Here is a 20,095-nt window from a genome sequence, read left to right on the forward strand (position 1 = left end):
CCGCTCTTGTCTTCGAGTGCAGTAAGGCTGGGCGCGGCCGCCGCGGGGCTTGAACTTGGGCTGGATGGGTAACGGAGGACCCTCTGCACGCCGAGTCCGTTAGAGACGCAGGCGGGGAGCTGGGCGGTTGGTCCCAGAAGGTGGCATGGGTTTACCTGGGTAGGATGGCAGTTTCGCCCGGGGGCTGGGGAGCAGGGGCTTTGCGGGGGTCTGCTCTCAGTCGCTGCAGGGTGGGTCTTCACAGAGGTTAGTGAACTCAGTGAGTTCAGTGAGGCTCCCTGTTGACGTGATGGACAGCGGACCCAGGCTCACCCACCGTGATGCAAGTAGTGGTCTGAGCAAGGCTGACCCTCCTGGAGCTTGTCAATCTGCAGCCTACGTGGGATCCAGAGTTAAGGGTAAATTGGCAGGAATGAGGCGCCCTGGGGAGGTCCCTACCCCTTTGTGTTCAGCGTATGAAATAGTTGTTCGTCTAGTTGGGCAGTAAACAGGCCTATTTTAATGTTTTTATGAAGGGACAACCCTGTAAACCGAGAGAACTCTGGAGCGATGGGGAAGCCAGAGAAGATTCCAGAATAGTGCATATGTGCAGGCCAGGCTGAGCAAGCCTGGGGCTAGATGAGAGCGCAGAGAATCCTGGTACAGCAAGTTCTTGAGTGCTGCCTGGCAGCCACTGCCCTCTGGAACAGGGAGGAGTGAACAGCACAGACCCTCCACGGTGGGCAAGCGGCCACCCAGACCCCCTTGACCGCTCCTGGCCCTGTGGGGGTCCGCACTGCCTCCTGCTGCAGGGAAGTGCGGGGCCAGCTGCCAGTGTTACTGCCCAGCTCTGTCCTGGGCCAAGCCAGCTCAGGTGCCGGCCCTGCCCACGCTTTTGCTGGGGGGTGGGAGGGAACCACGTCTCCTCTCTGAAGTGACCAGGCCGCCATCGGGCCGGAGGAGGAATGCTGGACTTGTCGGTGGCTGTCTGGATTCTTGGGAAAAACACCTACCCTGCCAGCCCAGGTTTTGGCTTCAGCTTCATCTACTTTGCAGCTCTGATTGGGGGGCAGTGTGCCCAGTACCCTCCTGCAGGGCCACTGGGCCAGTCCCAAGCTGTCTGCAGAGCCAGCCAATAGGCTGCCAGCAGCTAGCAGCCCTGAGAGACCTTGGCCTCCTCAGGGTCCCAGGGATGGTGCTCCTGACCCACTAAACGTGAGCCCTCAGATTCCACACTCTCTCCCTGAACCAGATGCCACCTGGGCTCACCCCAGCTGTCCAAGTCAGCCTCCAGCTGGGGCCTGGCTCTCTGGCCCTCTCAGGTGGCCTGGCGGGGTGGGGCAGGGGGGCGGGCCTGGCAGTGAAGTCTGCCTCTTCTGGCCAAGTTCTTCACACCAAGCAGCTTCCCCTTGCAGAGCTCCCCCGACCCAAGCTCCTCCCCTTGCTAACTCCACCCTTTGACGACCTCCCTCCAGCTCCACACCCCCAAGTGGCCCTGCAGGCTGGCCATTCTGCACGGTCTTTCCAGACTTCCCTCCTGAATCGGCCCTGCGCTGCTCACCACTCAGTTCTCCCAGCAGCCTCCAGCTCTGAGGCCGCCTCCACCTCTCCTGTCACCCCCTCCCCTCTGCTCTTTGAAGGCTGGACCCCTGGTTTGTTGCCTTTTCCATGCTAAGGCCTGTTTCTCCAGGAGCACTGGCGCACCTCTTCTGATGATAAAAAGCAGTTTCATTTTCTCCCAGGGACAGTCATGCCCTGTGTTGTCCAGCCACAATGCTCTGGGGTCTGGCCCTTCCAGTCCCAAGGGTGGTCACATGGCCAGAGAGCTGGCTGATGCCTCTTGAACCTGTTGCCTGGCCGCAATCAGTGAAATGAGTTCTTGACCTCAACGAGTCGATATGGAAGTAGTGAGAAAGAGGCGCTCTTCCGCCCAGGACCACTAAGGGTAGAGACATCGGGCCAGAGCTGCTGGTGGCCACCCTTGTCAACACACGGAGAAGGCCCTCCTGAAAGAGAGGCCACGGCAGAGAGAGCTGGAGCCAGCACCCAGAGAAACAGATACCTGAGGATGTGAACGCAAGGTCCAGAGCCAGCTGTGCCCGAGGCTGCTTAGATCCAGCTGCTCCAGGAGCCGAGGCTTGCTTTTCACATGAGCTAGTTTGACTTGCGTTTCTGTTTCCTGCAATCCGGTCTCGCTCCTTCAACTAATTTTATCCTCCCACGCCCACATCCTGGACCTTGCCATCCATTCAAGCTGCTCTTCCTCAACCCCCCGCGCAGGACCTCCCTGGGTGTCCACTGTTTGAGAACCCACCTGCCGACGCAGGAGGCACAGGCTCTGTCGCTGGCCCAGGAAGCTCCCGTGTGCCGTGCAGGAGGTGAGCCCGTGGGCCACCGCTGCTGAGCCTGTGCTGTGCGGCCTGTGCTCTGCAACGGGAGAGGCCAGCGCAGTGAGAACCCGTGCTCTGCACTACAGAGCGGCTCCTGCAACCTGAGGAAGCCTGCGCGGCCGCAGTAAACCCGTGAAGATGGACATGCGCTCTCCCAGGGGCCTTCACTACACCCACAGGCCCCTCCTCAACTCTGCCCAAGTTGCCTTCAGCTGAGCGTGGCTGGGTCCCATGCCCTGAAGTTGAAGAAACACCCTTTGTGTGCCCGGCACCCTGAGGAAGACTGCAGAGACCTCAGCCTCCAGAGAGTCCTAGAGAGAGGTGTTCCAACACCCACCTTACTGGTGCGGGAGGTCTGTTTTCTGCTCCCGGACAGAGCAGGGGGCGGGTCTACTTACTGTGTCTCTTGGACTTGGCTTCAAGCGGCCTCAATTCCAGGCAAACACTGAAGGCACGTGACACCACGGGGCCCTGGAAGAGGGCTTCCTGGACGAGGTGAGCGTACTACAAACAGAGGCGAGTGGCCACGGGCACGGCCACAGCCCAGGCCCACGTCCTACATCCGCCGGGCAGGAGGGGCTGGGTGCGGGCGGGGGTGGGGCCCACAGTGGCAGGACAGGGCCCTGGACCTGGCTCCACCATGGTCTGATGTCTAGAGCAAGACTGCTCTCTCCAGGCCTCAGCGTCCTCACCTATAGACAGAGCCGAAAGAGATTTGTTTTGCTCACTCATCTGAGCAGGGCTGTCTGACCCTCTGGCCAGGGTCTCACGTTTTCCACACCTCTGGGTGTACAGCCCTCTCTGCCGCGAGGCTGCCTGCGCCCTCTCCCTGGGCTGGGACCTGCCTCTCTGGGAACCTCCTCAGATCTCAGGTCTGCCTCTGTGTTCCGGATCCTGCTTCTCCTTGGCCCTGGATGGCTCCGCAGACGCTGCAAAGTCCCCTTAATTTCAGGCCAAACTTCCCGAGCAACCGGTAGAATGGGGTCTTGACCCAGTCAACTCCTGCTCAAGCTGTCCTCCGCCAGGACAGGGCCTGGTGCTGAGCACAGGACTGAAACCCAAGTCCATGTTGCATCTGACCTTGGCAACGGGGGTATCCTTGTCTGCAAAGCTGAGACTCTTCATCCAGAGGTGAACATGTCCACATCTGGCCCGGGAATCAGGAACCCTGAGAATCCAGGGAAAGTAGACCATCAGCTCTGGTGCCACTTCCCACCGAGGAGGTAAGTGGCAGCCCAGCAACCACAGCGGCGGCTTCCACCCGAATCCGGCAAGAATCTGCCCGTGCTGCCCCGCAGGGAAACATACAAGTGAGGGCGGCCCCGTGCGGCCCAGCCACAGCCACCGTGCAAAGAGACTGCCATTCCCCACCATAAGGTGGGTGCATGCCAGCCGGAACTGAGTCTCAAACAGAGGGGCACAGGCCCCAGAGCCCTTCTGATGGTGTCCAGGCAACAGGGCGGCAGAAGGGAGCCAGAGCTTTCTTAGACACGGCAGAAGCACCTGCAAGTTTCTGAGCTGCCCTCTGGAGGCACGGAGGGGAGTGGGTTATCCAGGGAGGCTGGCAGGAGGGTCCCCCAGCTGCCTGTAGTCCCACAAGGCACTCGGTCATCCGAGGCACCTCCTGAGAAGTTTTTATGTGGAGATTACACATTTTGTGTGTGTGCGTGTGACACCTCTCACTTTTAAAATGTGGACTTGAAACTGGAACTTTGTGCATTGATGGCAGGAATGTAAAGTGGTGCAGCTGTTGGAAAACAGTATGGAGGGTCCTCAGAAGATCCAACATAGAACTGAGCCGTCAATTTTACTTCTGGGGACACAATCGAAAGAATTGAAAGCAATGACTTGGAGACCCACGCAGCCGTGCTCAGGGTGGCACTCGCTACCGCAGCCACCTGGAGGGAGCACCCAGGGCCCATTGGTGGCTGACGAACACACCATGCACTGTTACTCAGCCTTAAAAGGAGGTTCTGACACTGCGACATGGATTAACCTGAAAAACGCTGCGCTCAGTGAAACAAGCCCGTCACCAAGGGACAAGCATTGCATGATCCCACGTATGCGAGGGCCGACAGGAGCCAAGTTCCCAAAGACAGGAAGGGGGATGGTGGGTGGCAGAGGCTGGGACAGGGACGGGGTCAGAATCTCCGGTTTGCAAGATGGAAAGTCTTCTGGGAACGGATGCTGGTGATGGCTGCACAACAGTGCGAGCCTATTTCTACCACTGGACTGCGCACCGAAAAACGGGTGCGACGGCACCCTTATATCATGTGGGTGTTACCAAAACAAATTCTGTAACAAAATCCGTAGCAAAATAAACTCCTAAGCCAAACAAAGTCACGTGTGACGTGGTGTGGCCTGCAGTCCCCACCTGTGTGATCACTCATTTTGATCTTATTTACGGGTTCACGAGACAAGCGGCTTTGGATGGCAGTCTCCTGATGGAACAGGAGGCAGAGGAAAGCCCCGCGTGGTGATGCGCTCAGCCTGCTGCTGCTGAGGGCCTGCACCCCGGGCGACCACCTCCCCCCAGAGCGCTGCGCACCTCCAGGTATGTGCTTCCCTGTTCTCGCCCAACTCCTCTTGCCACTCCCAAGTGTTCTCTTTCTCCTGGCCACCTCCATTCGGAGCTAAATGCAGGGCAGGGAGGCCCTGTCCCAGCAACCCCTCCGGCGCCTCCAGTGGGAGTGTTGCCCATGGAGTCTGCAGCACGTCTTCCCTGGAACCCGGGACCCTTCTCCACATGAGCAGCACCGTGACAGCAGCAGGTGTTGACTCTCCAACAACCAGCACCTGTTGCTGTGGGCTCCTGGGAGTTCAACTGTGAGCACCCACTGTCCTGATTCAGAGATGGACAAACCACATCTCAGGGCAGCTTTGTAGGTACCGGGACCTCCCATGCGGCCCAAGCCAGAGCTGCTTCCCCAAGGACTGAGGCTCTGCCCTCCTCCTGGCTGAGGTCAGCCATCGCCCTCTCTGGTTCCCATCACTAACCTACCCTCTGGGCTTTCCCAGTGGAAAGCAGGGTCCTGTCCTCATCCTGCACGCTGAGACCCAGGCCAGGAGCCCCTCCGATCTGCCCCTGTGGGCCGAGTCTCTCCCCTGCCTGGGTCTGTTCCCCTTGGGTGCACAGAGTTTTTCAGGTACACAGCTTTACAGGAAGCTATGAAGCCAGGTGGACTGCAGACAGGAGTCAGGGGAACATCTGTCCACTGCAACAGCATCTGGAGTCTAGGGGACCCTCTGCTTCCTCTGGGGCCTGAAGCCACGCCTTGTGCCCGCAGGGAGGGTGGGCTGAGGAGAGCCTGCGGGCTGGGAGCCCAGTGCGTGGTCAGAGAGCCTCAGGCAGGAGCTGGCTGCCCTTCTCCTGAGACTTACTGGCAGAGAGGAGAAAACGGCAGTCCAGCGAAAATCTGGAGAGCGACCTGGCAATGCCTAGAAACGCTGAGGATTCAGACAAGGGGAAAACGGCAGAAGAAAATGCCTATGACGCCGTTTGCGTAGACCTGAAAATCACAAAACCATGTTTTGATATGAGAATGTGCCTTTAAACATCACATTTATGTCGAGGTTATAAGAACCGGAATGAAAAGCACGCACTCTGGCAACATTAGATGCTGTGTGGTAAAAGCCCCCATCAAACTGACAACGCTGGGAAAAGAGAGTGCGGAGAACCAAGGCAATTTCCCGCTTGCTGCTCTTCTAAACGAAGCAAACGTGAGAAGTCTTAACAGTCGACACGCCCGTGCGTTCAGTGTTATTTGTAAAATCTCTTGCTCCAAGCAGAAGAGCCCAGAGGAGACGGAAGCCGGAGGAGAGCGCCCGCCCCTCCGCGGGGCCGGCTCCAGCCCACCCTCCGCGGCCCCGGAAGAGGAACCGGGGAGCCCGGGCCGCGCGGGCCCCGCCCCCCGGCCCCGCCATTGGCAGGAGCAGCGCCGGGCCCCGCTCTGATTGGCGGCGTTGCGATCCCTGATTTGCATAGACTCGGATCGGGCTGCCGGGCCGGGGCTCGGTGGCGGAGGCGCCGGTCTGCAGCAGCCCCCGGGATGCCCGCGCGGCGGGGCAGACGTCCTGAAGGCTCGCCCTGGAGCCGACGGGTCCCTCCGCCTCGGCGCGCCCCACCCCGCGTCGGCGCCCCCCCATCCAGACGCGGCGCCCGGGTGAGCCTGTAGAGCTGCGCGCAACCTGCCTTCGCGGATCCAAGCATCTGGGTCGGGGGCGGACGGCCACAGCCACACAGACGAACATCTGCCTGCAGAGCAAACGTGGGGGCGCCGGCCAGGCTGGGCGGGTGGCCGCCTCCGACGCGTGTGCCGGTCCGTGCGCTCCTGGCCCCGGGCGCTGCGCACCTGAGCCGGGGCTGGGCTCGCGCTCACCCCTGCAGCCCCTCCTGCCAGGCAGGCGCTCTGTCTGGTTGCTTTAAGCCAGTGGATTCAGACAACTTCCAGGTATTAAGAGTGAAAAGAGACTCAATAAAGAGCCCCCTGCCAAGTCTTTATTGTTTACCAAAAAGCAGTTTTGCCAACAAAAACCCCAGTTGCCCCCCTACTTGTGACAAAATCATTCCTCAGGACCATGGCCAGGAGGAAACAGATCAGAGTTCCTCCCACCGGCAGCATTTTCTAGACAGGTTATCAAAGGCAGTTTATTCAGAAAACAAGACAATGTTTTAAGAACCTAACTCCTAAACACTGAAAGAGCCCACAGGCTGAGCAGAATACAGCCTCTGCTGAGAACCGCCAGCAGGGACAGGCTCCGAGGGAGGGCCCACCCGGCCACCCGGATAGGGCTGTGGGCCAGCGCTCCCTCCCCTCCCTCGGAACTGATGGGGGTGGCCCGCGCCTCTTCCCAGGCTGCCCGCCCACCCCGCAGGGCAGTCCTGGTCACAGCCAGCACGCACTGCCCGGGGAGGCCGAAACCCTGAACCAACATTGAGCTATGATGGCAGCCACTCTGCCACCCGCCAGCCCCCGCAAGTGCAACCCGTGACCCCAGCAGGATTGAGCACAGCACCTCTGGGCTTGGAACTCCCCCACCACACACACACCCACACACCCACCCCCCCACACCCCACACACGACCTGTGATCACAGTAGGATTCAGCACAGCACCTCTGGGCTTGGAACTCCCCCCGCCCCACACACACGACCTGTGATCACGCGGTATGCAGCGCTGTGCCCCTCGGCCGCGGTCTCCGAAGACCTGCGCTACTGTGTGTGAGGCCGCTTGGCCACAGGCTCTTCCTCCTGCCCCCGCTTCAGCCATCGCTCCAGGAGGCCGGCGCTGCCTCTCTTGGGGGTTACTGGGCTCTTCTGCAGGAACTGGCTGGACCACTGGGGCGCATCTGACTCTGCCTTTTGGGGTGTTCTGGGCTCTTCCTTTTTGGGTGACTTTGTGGCCAGCCACTGCAGCATCTTCTGGCTGCTGGCACTCACCGTGAGCTCCTAGGAGAAAGCAGTGGCAGCTCAGACCTCCAGCTCGAGCTCCCGGGAAAGTGGGGAAGAGGCACTGCGTGAGGGACCGACCTGGGGCACGAGGAGGGGAGCAGGGTGGGTTCCCAGGGCCGGAAGGGAGAGGGGGCAGCTCGTGGTGGGCGAGACCAGCCACAGAAGACAGTGGGCAGGCTCTCCAAACCCGGGCAGAGGATGAAGCAAGCTCAGGAGAAAGAGCGTCATTCAGCCTGAGCAGGCCATGCAGGGAGCGAGCTGGAGGGCGAGCAGCCCTCAGACAGAGGCTGGACGAGAGGGACCTGCTGCCCCCTGCGCCTGAGCCCAACACAGGATGCCAGCTCTCCAGAGTGTGAATTCTGCAGAGAAGACCGTGGCAAACATGGGGCCAGGTCTGGTGCGAAATGAATGTCTACAGTTCCATTTTTTTAGAGACAGGTAATGAAAAGCGCTACCAGGGATACAAGGCTCTGAGAGAACTGAGAGAAAAAGGCTGATGCTGACTGTGTGAAAACGTAAGAGGCTTTGAGGGAGACGGGGCGGGGGCCGTGGTTCCGGCTGTCCCCATTCTCCGGCCCCTCAGGAGCAGCTGCGGCCCTCACGCCTCACCCCGGGTGTCAGTGGGGCCAACTGCTGCTCTGGGGCTTATCACGCAGGCCTCTTGTCTGTCTACCTTCCTTTCAAAATACAGCCCCGCGATCCCCGCCAACCCTAAAGCCCGTGCTCCTCGCACGAACGCTCTCCAGTCTCCTGAAGGAGAACGAGGACTGAAATCCCCCCATCCTGTAGCTGGGAAAGCAGAGAAAACAGTCGGAAACACATCTCCCATTCGGTTGGCAAGAGACGGTTCTGGTCAGGGCCCCTCTGTCCTTTTCACAGTCACCCTCCAGAGGCGGAGTGCTCAAAGGGGGCTTATCAGACCCACCCGAGCAGCCTCGTAAAGTCACAGAAGGCCCGGCTCAGCTGAACACCGACAGGCACGCGCCGGGCCGACCTGCAGCCCGCTCTGAGGGTCACGCCCTGGGCCGCCTTGCTGTGTGTGGGGAGGACGAACTGTGGGTGCTTTGGATTCAGTGTCTGGCGGTAAAGGTCCCAGCGTGCACTGAGAGGCCCCTCGGAGCAGGCGGAGCTCAGCAGGGACAGTGGGGATCCGGGCCCTACCTTTCCGGCTAGCAGGTGGAGTGGGAACAGACACTCGGGAGCGTTGTTCCGGGAGCTGTTCACCACAGACGACACCGGGTGGAAGGCGATGTTCTCCGTGGGGCCGATCAGCTTCAGAGCTTCCTGCGCTGAGACCTCACCAAAGTCCAGCCACTTAGAGACTGCCTCCTCACCATCCAGTATGGCAGGCATCCTGGGGGGTGAGCGCAAGACAGGGGTCGGGGGCACCAGGGGGGAGTCTAGTCAGCTGATGCACAGGCTGCCCCCCTCTCCACGCCTGCACCCTGCACGCTGTCCTGTGCCCCCAGGAACAACAGGGCACGGAGCTCAGCACAGGAGAGCCAGCTCAGAGTGTGGTGGCGAAGACCGTGCTCGGTGCTGCAAACGCGTGCCCTCCTGCACAAACGCTGCAGACTGGCGACCTTTACGGCGCCCCGGCCTAGACTCCAAGGGGAAACAAAGCCTGGAAAACCTGTCTGTCATGAAGACCCCAGCCTTCCCACCCACGGCAGGCTTATGTAAGGAAGAGCTATTTATAAAACTGTGACCGAAAGGCAACCGAAATGCAGCTGTGACCGAAATGGCTCAGAAAAGCAAAGAGGCCGCCCCAGACGACTCCCGGTACCCAGGAGACGTTAGGAAAAGAGCTCTTGGTTAGCTTCCAATTTTATGCTCTAGGCCAGTGCAAAGCATGTACACACTTCATTGGGGGATGGTACGGTTGAATTTAGGAGAGAAATGCATGAACGTTACTTTTAATAATTATTGTTACTTAAACAAATTAAACACATATTTGCTTTACTATTTTATTTTTTGGCTGCACCACACAACTTGTAGGATCTTAGTTTCCCAGGGATCAAATTTAGGCCCTCGGCAGTGGAGGCATGGAGTCCTCACCACTGGACTGCCAGGGAATCTTCCCAAGATATACTTTTAAACAGTATTTTTAAATCTCTGACATCTAGATTTACAATGAATGGCATCTTTGCACTGAATCACAACTTCACTGGCAGTACTTGGCAGCAGTTTACTTTGTTAACTATATAAAATAGTGGAACAGAACCTTAGATTTGATGAAATAGGACTTTATTTTAAGGTGAATTAGCAAAACTAGAACTATTATATCCCAGGAAAGCATCATTTCAGACAGAATGCTTAGGACAAACGGGTTAAAATAGATAACCCAATATGTGCTGTACTGGATTCTTCTCAGCAAAAATCATAAAATTACGCCTGAGGGCACTGAGACCTGGCAAAAATCCTGAAATCATCACACAAGTATGTCAGTTCTGCTAATGCTTGTTTTTAAAATGAAAACTTATTCCAGTGGGGTTGGCTATTAGCAATTTAAGCATAATGCAAATTTTGCACTTGCTTATACACAGTTTTATCCGTGAGGAAACCCGACGTGAACACAGAACGCGTCACCCTGCTGAGCTGAACCTTGTAAGAGCACGAAGCACGCGCCTCAGACGCTGCCAGCCGCCTTGGCTCAGCACACGTTCTCCTCCAAAGTGGCGGTCTGCTCTCACTTTGCCCTTGTAAATGCTTCTGTTCAAAAACCTGCTCATTTAACACCTCAAACATGTCTAAGCTTCCTGGTTCAGACATTCTAAGCAGTACACGAAAATGGAAAACATTTAAGTCTTGGGGAGAAGGGTGAAATAATAAGAAACCATCTTGAAAGCCAGACTTCCCAGGCGGCTCAGTGGTGAAGAATCCACCTGCCAATGCAGGAGATCCAGGTTTGATCCCGGGGGTGGGAAGATCCCCTGGAGAAGGGAATGGCAGCCCACTCGGTGTTCTTGCCTGGGAAATCCCACGGACAGAGGAGCCTGGCGGGTTACAGTCCATGGAGTTGCAAAGAGCTGGACATGACTGACAGACTAAACGACAACCTTGAAAGCAGGAAGAGAGCATGTGGTATCTCCCGGGCAACAGACACACAGGATCCACAACAGTGCGGGGGCTGCAGAAAGGAATATCCACGGCCAGGACAGGTGCAAGCAGCGTGAAGAGGAGCCCTGACCAGGCTCGAAGGGACAGACGCGGCGGGAAGGTTTCTCAGTAGGCCGATAAAGCCAAACAGTGAAATACAGGGGGGCTTTCCCACAAAGAGAACGTGCTGTCTGTACACAAAGAGTGCAGGGTGGCGGGGGGCACCTCTCAGGCCTCTGACGGTGGTCTGCGCGGCTCCAGGCGGGACGCTGAAGCTAACTGGGGGAGGCGGCCCATCACCTCAGAACGTTCGGTTCTGATTGAATATGTATCTACTATGAAGGCCAGCCTCGGAGGAACAACAGTTCAAAGGCAGAAGAACACATCCCAGGATTTAAGACCGGAAAAGACAATCATTTCGCATCACCTTCCTCCCACCACGTCACAGTAAGTCACAAACTGCGACTCCTCCAGCACAAGCTGGCTTCAGGCCTTTTTAAGGTATGGTGCTGTATTACTAGAACTTCTTTGTACTTCTTAACCACGGAATGCATGCATCTGTAGTACGGGTTTTATTGGGTTCCTGTTATTTTTTTAACTGGGTCACTGACAAAATGTTTCACTGTTGCCGCCTTATCTGGATTTCACTGTGCAGTTTGGCATAGCGCGGCAACTTCCAGGATCAGGTGTCATGTCACGGCCACGCAGACTGTGCCTGTATCTTATGAATCAGGCTGTTTCTGACTCTCTAAATCTGTGCATGCAGAAACTCTGAATTCCGAAAGCTGCTTGTTTAAACCCAAAGACGACAAACCCTGCCCTGAACCCCTCTGAACGCAGGCGCGGGGTGTGTGGCTTGCCTGTTGTGGATGTCGCTCATGACTTTGCAGGAGTCCACTGTGATGATGCTGTAGGAATAGAGGCAGTCTCCTCCCGCCGGGGGCTCCCAGCAGTCAAAGATACCGGCCATCGTCAGCGGCCTCCAGTTGTCCCAGACTTTGTCCCAGTCCTCGGGGCTGGACACAGCACCCACCTGCTCACACTGGAAGCAAACCCATGGCAGATCAGGCAACACCACGGCCGTCATCTCAGCAGAGGCCCTGGACCCGCCGTCAGAGGACAGAGGCTTGGTGGCAGAGCCTCCCCGAGGCAGCGGACTTATGGCCCCGGGATGCTTTCAGCAAACGGTCTAACACCTCCCGTGGGCACTCAGGCCTTCCGGGATCTGGAGCCTCACTCCAGCTTTCACGCCCAAGGGGAACTTGCATCCCGCCCAGCTGTCTGTAAACAAAGCCTTCGGGTCGGGGAAGTAACTTCCTCTCCCTGCCCGAAAGGTCTTTTCTGCCTGAGCTCAATGTGCTAACTCCCACTTGCCTTCAAGATTCAGTTCCCGGCTTCCAAAGGCCAGAGAGTCACCTCCACCCTCCCCCTTGACAAGAACAGGTAGAGACTCTCCATAAACGTAACTTTCCTTAAACTCATCAGAGAACTCAGGTCATAGGGCAGCCACTTAGCCTGAACTGTAAAGCAAAGACAGGGTCATCCAAAGGGAGAGGAGACCCTACTACGGGCTTCCCAGTGGTGACAGGAGGCACACAAGGCCTCCTTTATGCAGCAGCTAAGCGTTCAGAGAAAATGATCATCCAGCTGCTCTCTGCAGAGCGCGGGCTTGCCCGAGAGGGCTGCAGGCATCCGCACCGGCCTCCGCAGGTGCTCACGAGACAGACAGGGCTGGGGACAGAGGAAGACTCCCTGCCCGGCGTGTCCAGGTGCTCGGGGACAGCAAGAAGCCTCACCCCACCCTTCTCCTCCAAGGAGCACGAAGCTGAAGGAGCCAGGGGAGCAGGGATAAAGCCCGTCACTCCTAAGAGTCAAGGGAAGCCCCGCTAAGGCTGCAAAAGGGCGACAGGAAGAGCTCTCTGCTCCCCTGGGGAGCAGCAGGCTCACCGAGAAAACTCGAGAGCTGGGGCCACAGTTCCGCTTAAGACGAGGCTGACAGGGACAGCAGACAGCGCTCTGCAGCCTCTGTGGACGGGCAGCAGCAGGTGCCTGGGGAGAGCGTCCTGAGGGCTTCAAAGTGCGGGGAGCAGGGTTCTTGAGGAAAACCCTCCGGAAAACCAACCCTCACCCTGAACACAGGGCAACACCAGACAAACAGTTGAAGCGTATGGTGTGCGACCAAACCCAAGTCCAGCCCAGCTCCCGGCAAGACCAACGGAGCCTAAGGGCAGACACACGTGTCCACATCCAGCGACAAACATGAGCCGTCTCAGTCTCTCTCCTACCTCCTGTGTCTGGCAACCAGTAAAAAAAAAAAAATCTGAGATATACAAAACAGCCAGATAGCCAAGGAACTGCTAAGATACACAGAAATCAACAGGACCAGACTCAGGAGTGAATAAGAAAGAAGAGTGAGCTTGAAAACAAATCAGTAAAAACGGCCCCGACTGAGACGCAGAGAAAAAGAACGAAGTGTATGAAACAGCTGGAAGCTTGGGACAATGTCACACCGGCTCACACGTGTATAACGAGACTCCTGGAAGGAAGAAACAATGGGACAGAAGGGAAGTCTGAATAGACAACTTATGGCTGAGAATTCAAAAAAAGAGGAAAGACACCCAACCGAACGTCCGAGAAGCCCGAGAGCCAGACAGCCGCGCCGCCGCCGCAGCTACCTGCTCGGTCCTGATCTGCGGGAAGTAGATGAAGTAGGGCTGCCGATGGTTTGAGGCCTGACGTCGCTGCCACTCGTAGAACCCGTCCGCTAAGACGACACACCGTCTCCCCTTAACCAGAGGCACCTGGGGGAAAGCACGGGCGACCTCAGAACGGCAACTCCTCTGCACGTCGCGTTTCACAGGTATGAAGTCGCACGTACACAGGAGTTAGAAAGATTAAATAACCTGCCTAAGAGGAAACAGGCGCTGTGGAGCAGGGCTCCAAAGCTGGCCGCCCCCACAGCGAGCCCCACCCAGCAGGATTCACATGCGATGAGGTCCCCTCCCTCAGTGACCTCAGGCTGGCTTGGTATAAACCAAGGAACACAGCAGAGGTGATGCTTGGGACTTCCGAGGCAGGGCCATAAAGCCCCGCGGCTGTGCCCACTCCCTGGAGGGTGGGCAGGATGCCGCATGAGATGCCTGACTGCCCACCCTCACGAGACACGTGGGCAGGCCTCCCACTGTCCCTGCGTCCCGGCGGAGGGCGGGACACGTGGGTTAGAAGCCACCTGGACGACCAGCTGTCCTGCGACGCGAGCGCTACATAAGAACCTCTGGTTGGGTACCACGTGTCCAGCTGGGCCTGGCAGCCCACGGTTGAGTGGGAGAAAAAGCCCTGCTCTGTCCACCGGGGTCCAGAGAATGGCACTCTACAGCCACGAGTGGGACACAGCCTGGAGCCGTTTCACAGGCGTCCAAGGCGCCGCAGTTCCGACCGAGCGCCCGCCAGCACGCGGGCCTTCTCCCACCTTGAAGGAGCGCTTCTCCATGATGGTGTCACTGCGGCAGTTGCTGGTGTTGATCTGCAGCTTGGAAGGATCCTCTTCTCTGAACCAGTAGGGGACCAAGCCCCACCGCATGGGCGCAATGATCCGCTCGGATGAGTCTGCATCCTGCCACGAGAAAGGGTGCGGTGCAGTGAGGAGACGGGAAGGGGCCCACGGAACGGTACGGAGGGCTCGCAGCACTCACTTGGAGGAGGGGATGGCCAGCCCCTCCAGTGCTCTCGCCTGGAGAACCCCGGGGACAGAGGGGCCTGGCGGGCCACAGCCCAGGGGGTCGCGAGAGTCGGACACGCCTGAGCGGCCTACCCACCACCACCACCAGTGTCGAAACGCAGACAGAGTAGAGACTGGACAGGGAGAGCTGCCAGTCGTTCTGAAGACTTCTTTCTCACAACGTGCGTGGCTGGCGCTCGCAGGCAACCGTGCTTCTCAGGACGGTGACATTCTGCCCGGGGGGGTGGGGGGTACAAAGAGGTTCAGCTCCTGTAGGCTGTGAGCCAGTGCTGGCCACAGCAGAGACAGGCTCTGAGGCCCTGCACCTCACGTGGCCCAGCTCTGCAAGGCACACACGAGAGGCATCCCACGGAAGGTCCGTGCGAAGACGAGGACACACGGGAGGCGTGCCCCATGCCTCGTGAGGCCACACAGACGCTGAGCGACACGAGTGACGCGATGCCACGGGCTACGGCCCTGTAAGTGGTGCCACAGGCGTGCTGGAAAAGTTCAGCGGACAGTGATCTGTGAGAGGGGGCCAAGCGATCAGCTCCTTGGGAGGGGCAGAGGGGGGATCGGGTGAGGGGGTTCTCGGATCGGACCCCAGAAGAGGAGCAGGGCTGGGACAGAGAAGAGATGGGAGGAGGGACCAGAGGGGAAATCAGAGGCCGCGCCAAGACTGGGCAGGAAGTGGTTTCACGCAGCAAGCATACAGCAAGCCTAGGGTGCTATTTTTAGGAGGCCCATTCACAGGGCTGGCCCTCAAGCAGCATGTGAGAGCTTGGCTTTTGAGAGCGCCCCTCTTCCCCTAACTGATTGGGATGGTATCCTATGCCCGCTTCAGGCAGGAAACGAAGTTCTTGCTGAGCACCGGCTTTCCTTCTGGGCGTCTGGGAGGCTGCTGCTTGCTAGGCAGAGCGCCCACGTGACCAGCCCCAGCAAACCTGGGGCCTGTGTCTACTGGGTCTTTCTGGGCAGAAACGCTGCACACGAGTTACTACCTCTTTCACCGCTGGAGAAAGAACTTGCTCGGTGGGTCCCCTCCCAGGGAGAGGAGACTGTAAAGAAGCCTGGGCGTGAATTTCTCCAGATCTCTACTCGCTTCTGCTCCCCTGCTGACTCTACTGTGTGTCCCTTCACGGTAATAAACTGTAGCCACGTTACATGCTGCCTTCTAACCAACCTCCAAATGCGAGGGTAGTCTTGGGGCCCCCGCCCTGAATGTACGGTTGCTAAACTTTTCTGGGGTACCTGGCCCCCTGAGAATTTGATGAGACCGACAGATCGAAACGCACACACTATTCTCTCGGTACACACACAGGGCTGGCACAGGCTGAGCAGAGCGTGCATGCTGGGCTCTGCTACAGTGGAACGGTGGGTCTGGTGAGAGAGGGGAGAGGCCGCTACACCAGACGCACACAGACTTTTTTCTGGAAGGCTGAATACTAAGTATTGCAGACTTTGCAGACCCTACAGTCTCTGGCATGTTGATAACCACTATTACAGGGGCAGAGCAGCCACAGGCAGCAGATAAACAGATGCTGCTCTGTCCCAGAAAACTTCATGCAGGGAAATGATCAGAGGACCCTGGCTTTCTGCCTCGAGACCCCAGACTCCAGGGAAGAGACAAACCGTACCTGCAAGGCCTTGCCCTAATTCCTCACTGGTGAACAAAACAAAAAGGTGTTCTGAGTCACCAGAATGAAATCCACCGAGATGCTTCCTACGTCCAGTGAGCATGTGGAGCTAACACTGAGGAGATGGCAGCCTGGCAGAGGAGGGACAAGCAGACTCTCCTGTGATGGGCCAGACAGTGGACGTCTGTGGCTTTCTGAGAAAAAGCTTTCTGCTCTCGCCTGGAGAACCCCAGGAACGGGGGAGCCGGGCGGGCAGACAGCCGGGCGGGCAGAGTCGGACACGACTGAAGCCACTCGGCAGCAGCAGCAGCAGAGCCCATACAGTCTCTGCTGCCACTCAACTCAACTCTGGCACCCTTGGCATGTCAGAGCAGCCGAGAGCAAGTGAGCGTGGCTGCATTCTAATCAAGCTGTTTTATAAACTCAGTGCATAGGACTTGATCGGAAGACCATGGTTTGCCGAGCTCTGGAATAAAGGCAACAATAAGGTCTTCGTAAGAAGACCCTGCTTAGATGTGTGGCATGGAGTAGGCACACACGTGGTAGTTTAATATTTTTCGAGGTTATGACTAAAAAGAATCTGCAAAATCTACATAAAGGTGACTGGTGAAGCCATGAGGACAAAATTTCTTAGAGAGTAAATCAACCACGGGATGAAACCTGCGGGAGGTGGGGGGGTGTGGAGAAAAAAGGAAAAAAGAGAAATGAGAGGGAAGTGCAGTCCAAGAAAGAGTATGGCAGAGGATGGAAAAAGCTGAGAGCAAGGGGCTCCAAGAGCGCGGGAAACCGTCTAATGGGATCTTAGGAGGCTTTCCCTTTTTGTTCCAAGCGAATGCATCACTGACTCCATGGCCATGTGTTTGAGCAAACTCCAGGAGCTGGTGATGGACAGAGAGGCCTGGCGTGCTGCGGTCCATGGGGTCGCAAAGAGTCAGAAACGACTGAGCAACTGAACTGAACTGAATGCCCCAACTGTGCTCTTCACAAGATCCTGTCTCATTTCTTTCAAAACCTTGCCTGTATTAATGAGCCAACCCCTCCCCCACACCACAGAGTCCATGCTTGTCCATGGAGTCAGCTTTCGCCAAGTCACTGCGAACAGCAAGTTAGGGAAACCCAAGAGGTGCTCGGAGGAAATACAGAGTTAGGTGGCCAGGAGCCTGTAGCGATGTTTTCATTAACTGGTCCGTATACAACCGTGCCTTCTATTTCTGTGCAGCATATTTACCATTATATGTTAGACTTTATTTAACATATATTGTTGGTTCATTAATTTTGAATTCATGACCAACAGCCACAGTAACTCATGCCTGAGTGAAGCGTCTGACTCATGATGTCCCCTGTAAGGCATGTTAACTCCTTCCTGCTTTTAGGAATCCTAGCCTGCACTTTACCACTACACCTGGAGACAATTTTAAACAGCGAGATCGCCGGCAAAAAGCAGAGAAATGCAAAAAACCCAGCAATAAATAGACCTCAAGAAAGACACCTGTTTATAGTATAAAAGCTGAAACGAGAAGGTGGAGCTTTGATCTCAGCTGGGAATGTGTATTTGGGATGCATATTTCACCACTCTATGTCCACAAGGGACTCGAAAGCATTAAAATGAGTATCATTTTGGGGGGTTCCAAAGTAGGCCAGTGCTGCTGCTAAACAGTCTATAACGCAGACAGGTCAGCTTCCCACAACAAACATCTCCCTCAAGGTGTCAGCAGTGCCGAGACGGGGAAGACGTCCTCTTACAGATTCCACGCATCGCCTTTTAACTTGAGCGCGTTTACTCGACAACTGTAAACCAAACCCAGGTAAGGGGCTGCCCCACGGGGGGGGCACGATGAATAGAAAGTACTTCTAAGCCAAAACGCTGAGAATACTGCTCAGTATTACTCATCTTCTCCTCTGCCCTCTCGGACTTGTGATCAGAACAGCTGGTAGCACTGGGGTTGGACAAGCAGAAGGGGAAGTAGGGTGCAAATCGGCGGTTTCACATGCAAATACTACAATCTGAACACAGGCGCCGGTCTTTGATGATGTGGGTTAACAAGCTGAAATGGTTCTATTTGGCTTTACGATTCCACAATTTTTCATTTTCAGATAAACGAAACTATTTATCAAAATCAGGAAATCCTAGCGATCTTTATAAAATTTATGAGCGAGGTGACGTCAGAACATGACATCCGGAAAGGCGAAGCACTGGCAGGAGAGGAGGGCTGTGTGTGCTCAGGAGCCCCACCGTCCCCTTCCTGGTTCCAGGAAGCATCCCCGGAGCGGAAGGGTGGACTGGGCCTTCGTACCAGCTGCCCCTCACCAACTGGGCGACCTGGGACCACTCACAGTCTTTCTGCACTTCTGTCTTCACACCTGTTAAGTTTTCTTCCAGCTAACATTCATTCTATAATGAGGTGGTACAAAGAGAACCATGGCTAAACACTAAGAAACCGCATACAGTCAATCCTTGTCTCCAGATTATACTTTCTTCTGAAATGTTTTATTTTTTCCTTCCCCAGACAAGGTTTCCCATAGTATTTATTTTATTTTTATTTTCTGCTGATTAAAAAGTTTTTTTAGTTTCAATAGGGAAGTATGCACCGACTAAAAATGGCTTGAGTAAACTATTTCATGTAAATGGCTTCACTCAACCAAAAAAATCAGTTATCTCGTATGTTGATTCAAAATATGACCTTCCTAACGTAAAGATGAGTCTTTTGACTACCGTATAAACACAACACTTCTGAAGAGCACGCAACAGGGACTTCCCTGGGGGTCCAGTGGTTAAGACTCTGCTTCCACTACCGGGGGCGCAGGTTCAATCCCTGGTAACTAAGCACTTTCCCTACGTGCTGCATGGTGGGGCCTAAAACTTGAAAAAGAAAAAAGTAAGCACCAGAGGTTCAAGCAACTTCATGAAGTGACTCATGCATTACAGACCAAATTGAAGAAGGAAACAAGCAGGACTTTAAAACATATCAAAGATATTCAAAATATCTAAGACATAGAGAAACTATCACTCTCCGGAATGAAGCATTTTGACTACACTGCACGTATACGTACATTCCCCCTCTCTCTCTTTCAGGAGATAAAGCAAGGAAGCAAAATATTACAAATTATTGACCACTCCAGCACTACAGATGTAGATTCTAGAAACACAAAGCAAGCAATTAAACTCTGGAATACCAGACCAAACACCTCTGTTCCTAGCTTCAGTTAAAGATAAAACAAGCAGAAAGGATAGAAGCTTCAGCGTTCAAGAAACATCAGAGGCGGTGTAGACTAGTTTTAGCGCTGCCCTAAGCCTAGAGTCTGATAAGCTGGACTCCTAAGGGGCATAGCGTTCCCCCCGCTCCCTTTTTTCTTTAAGATACCTAAATGACCCAGATCAGGTCGGCGCTCACCTTCTCCAGGTGCACCCGGGACAGGAGCACCGGGCTGCTGGACCGCGGGCTCTTGTTGTACGAGGGGCAGTACCTCTCGGGGTCCCTCCACTCCGGGAGCCGCCGGTGGCCCTGCCGGTCCCGGTAGGCGCAGGCCCGGGCCAGGACCTCCTTGGGTAGGTGGCAGGACGTCCGGCCGCACATCCTCGGCGACCACACCGCGGGCCCTGCGCGCGGAGACGGGGGGAGTCGGACTCGGGCCTCGCCCCACGCGGCCCGCCTCTCCCCAGCCCCAACGCCGGCCCGCGCGCCCGGCTCCCGGGGACGCCGCCCGCCTCGCGGCCCGGCCCGGCCCGCCGACAGAAGGGAGCGCCCCGGCCTGGGCCGCCTCCCGCCCAGCCGCGCCGCCGCCCCCAGCCCCGCTCCGCCCGCTCCAGGACCGCTGACCGCG

General features: G+C 56.5%; 1 protein-coding gene across 1 annotated transcript; it reads right to left on the minus strand.

Annotated features, from left to right (window-relative positions):
- Nucleotides 1-6,845: 6,845 nt before the first annotated feature.
- Nucleotides 6,846-19,893, minus strand: HMCES (5-hydroxymethylcytosine binding, ES cell specific). The gene is made up of 6 exons (XM_040246656.1): nt 19,666-19,893; nt 14,388-14,531; nt 13,594-13,719; nt 11,779-11,960; nt 8,981-9,173; nt 6,846-7,816 (listed from the first exon to the last, which is right to left on the minus strand). Exons 1-6 carry the CDS (start codon nt 19,846-19,848, stop codon nt 7,580-7,582), a joined length of 1,065 nt encoding a protein of 354 aa, XP_040102590.1. The 5' UTR covers nt 19,849-19,893; the 3' UTR covers nt 6,846-7,579.
- Between the last annotated feature and the right edge of the window lie 202 nt (nt 19,894-20,095).

The sequence above is a fragment of the Oryx dammah genome, unplaced genomic scaffold (assembly GCF_014754425.2).
Source record: "Oryx dammah isolate SB20612 unplaced genomic scaffold, SCBI_Odam_1.1 HiC_scaffold_9, whole genome shotgun sequence".
Classification (NCBI taxonomy): Eukaryota; Metazoa; Chordata; class Mammalia; order Artiodactyla; family Bovidae; genus Oryx; species Oryx dammah.

Coding starts and splice junctions, on each gene's coding strand:
- HMCES (XM_040246656.1), bottom strand. CDS start 19,848: ATGTGCGGCCGGACGTCCTGCCACCTACCCAAGGAGGTCCTGGCCCGG. Junction 11,961..13,593: donor CGCAGATCAGGACCGAGCAG/GTAGCTGCGGCG, acceptor GTTTGCTTCCAG/TGTGAGCAGGTGGGTGCTGT. Junction 9,174..11,778: donor ATGAGCGACATCCACAACAG/GCAAGCCACACA, acceptor CTCACCCCCCAG/GATGCCTGCCATACTGGATG.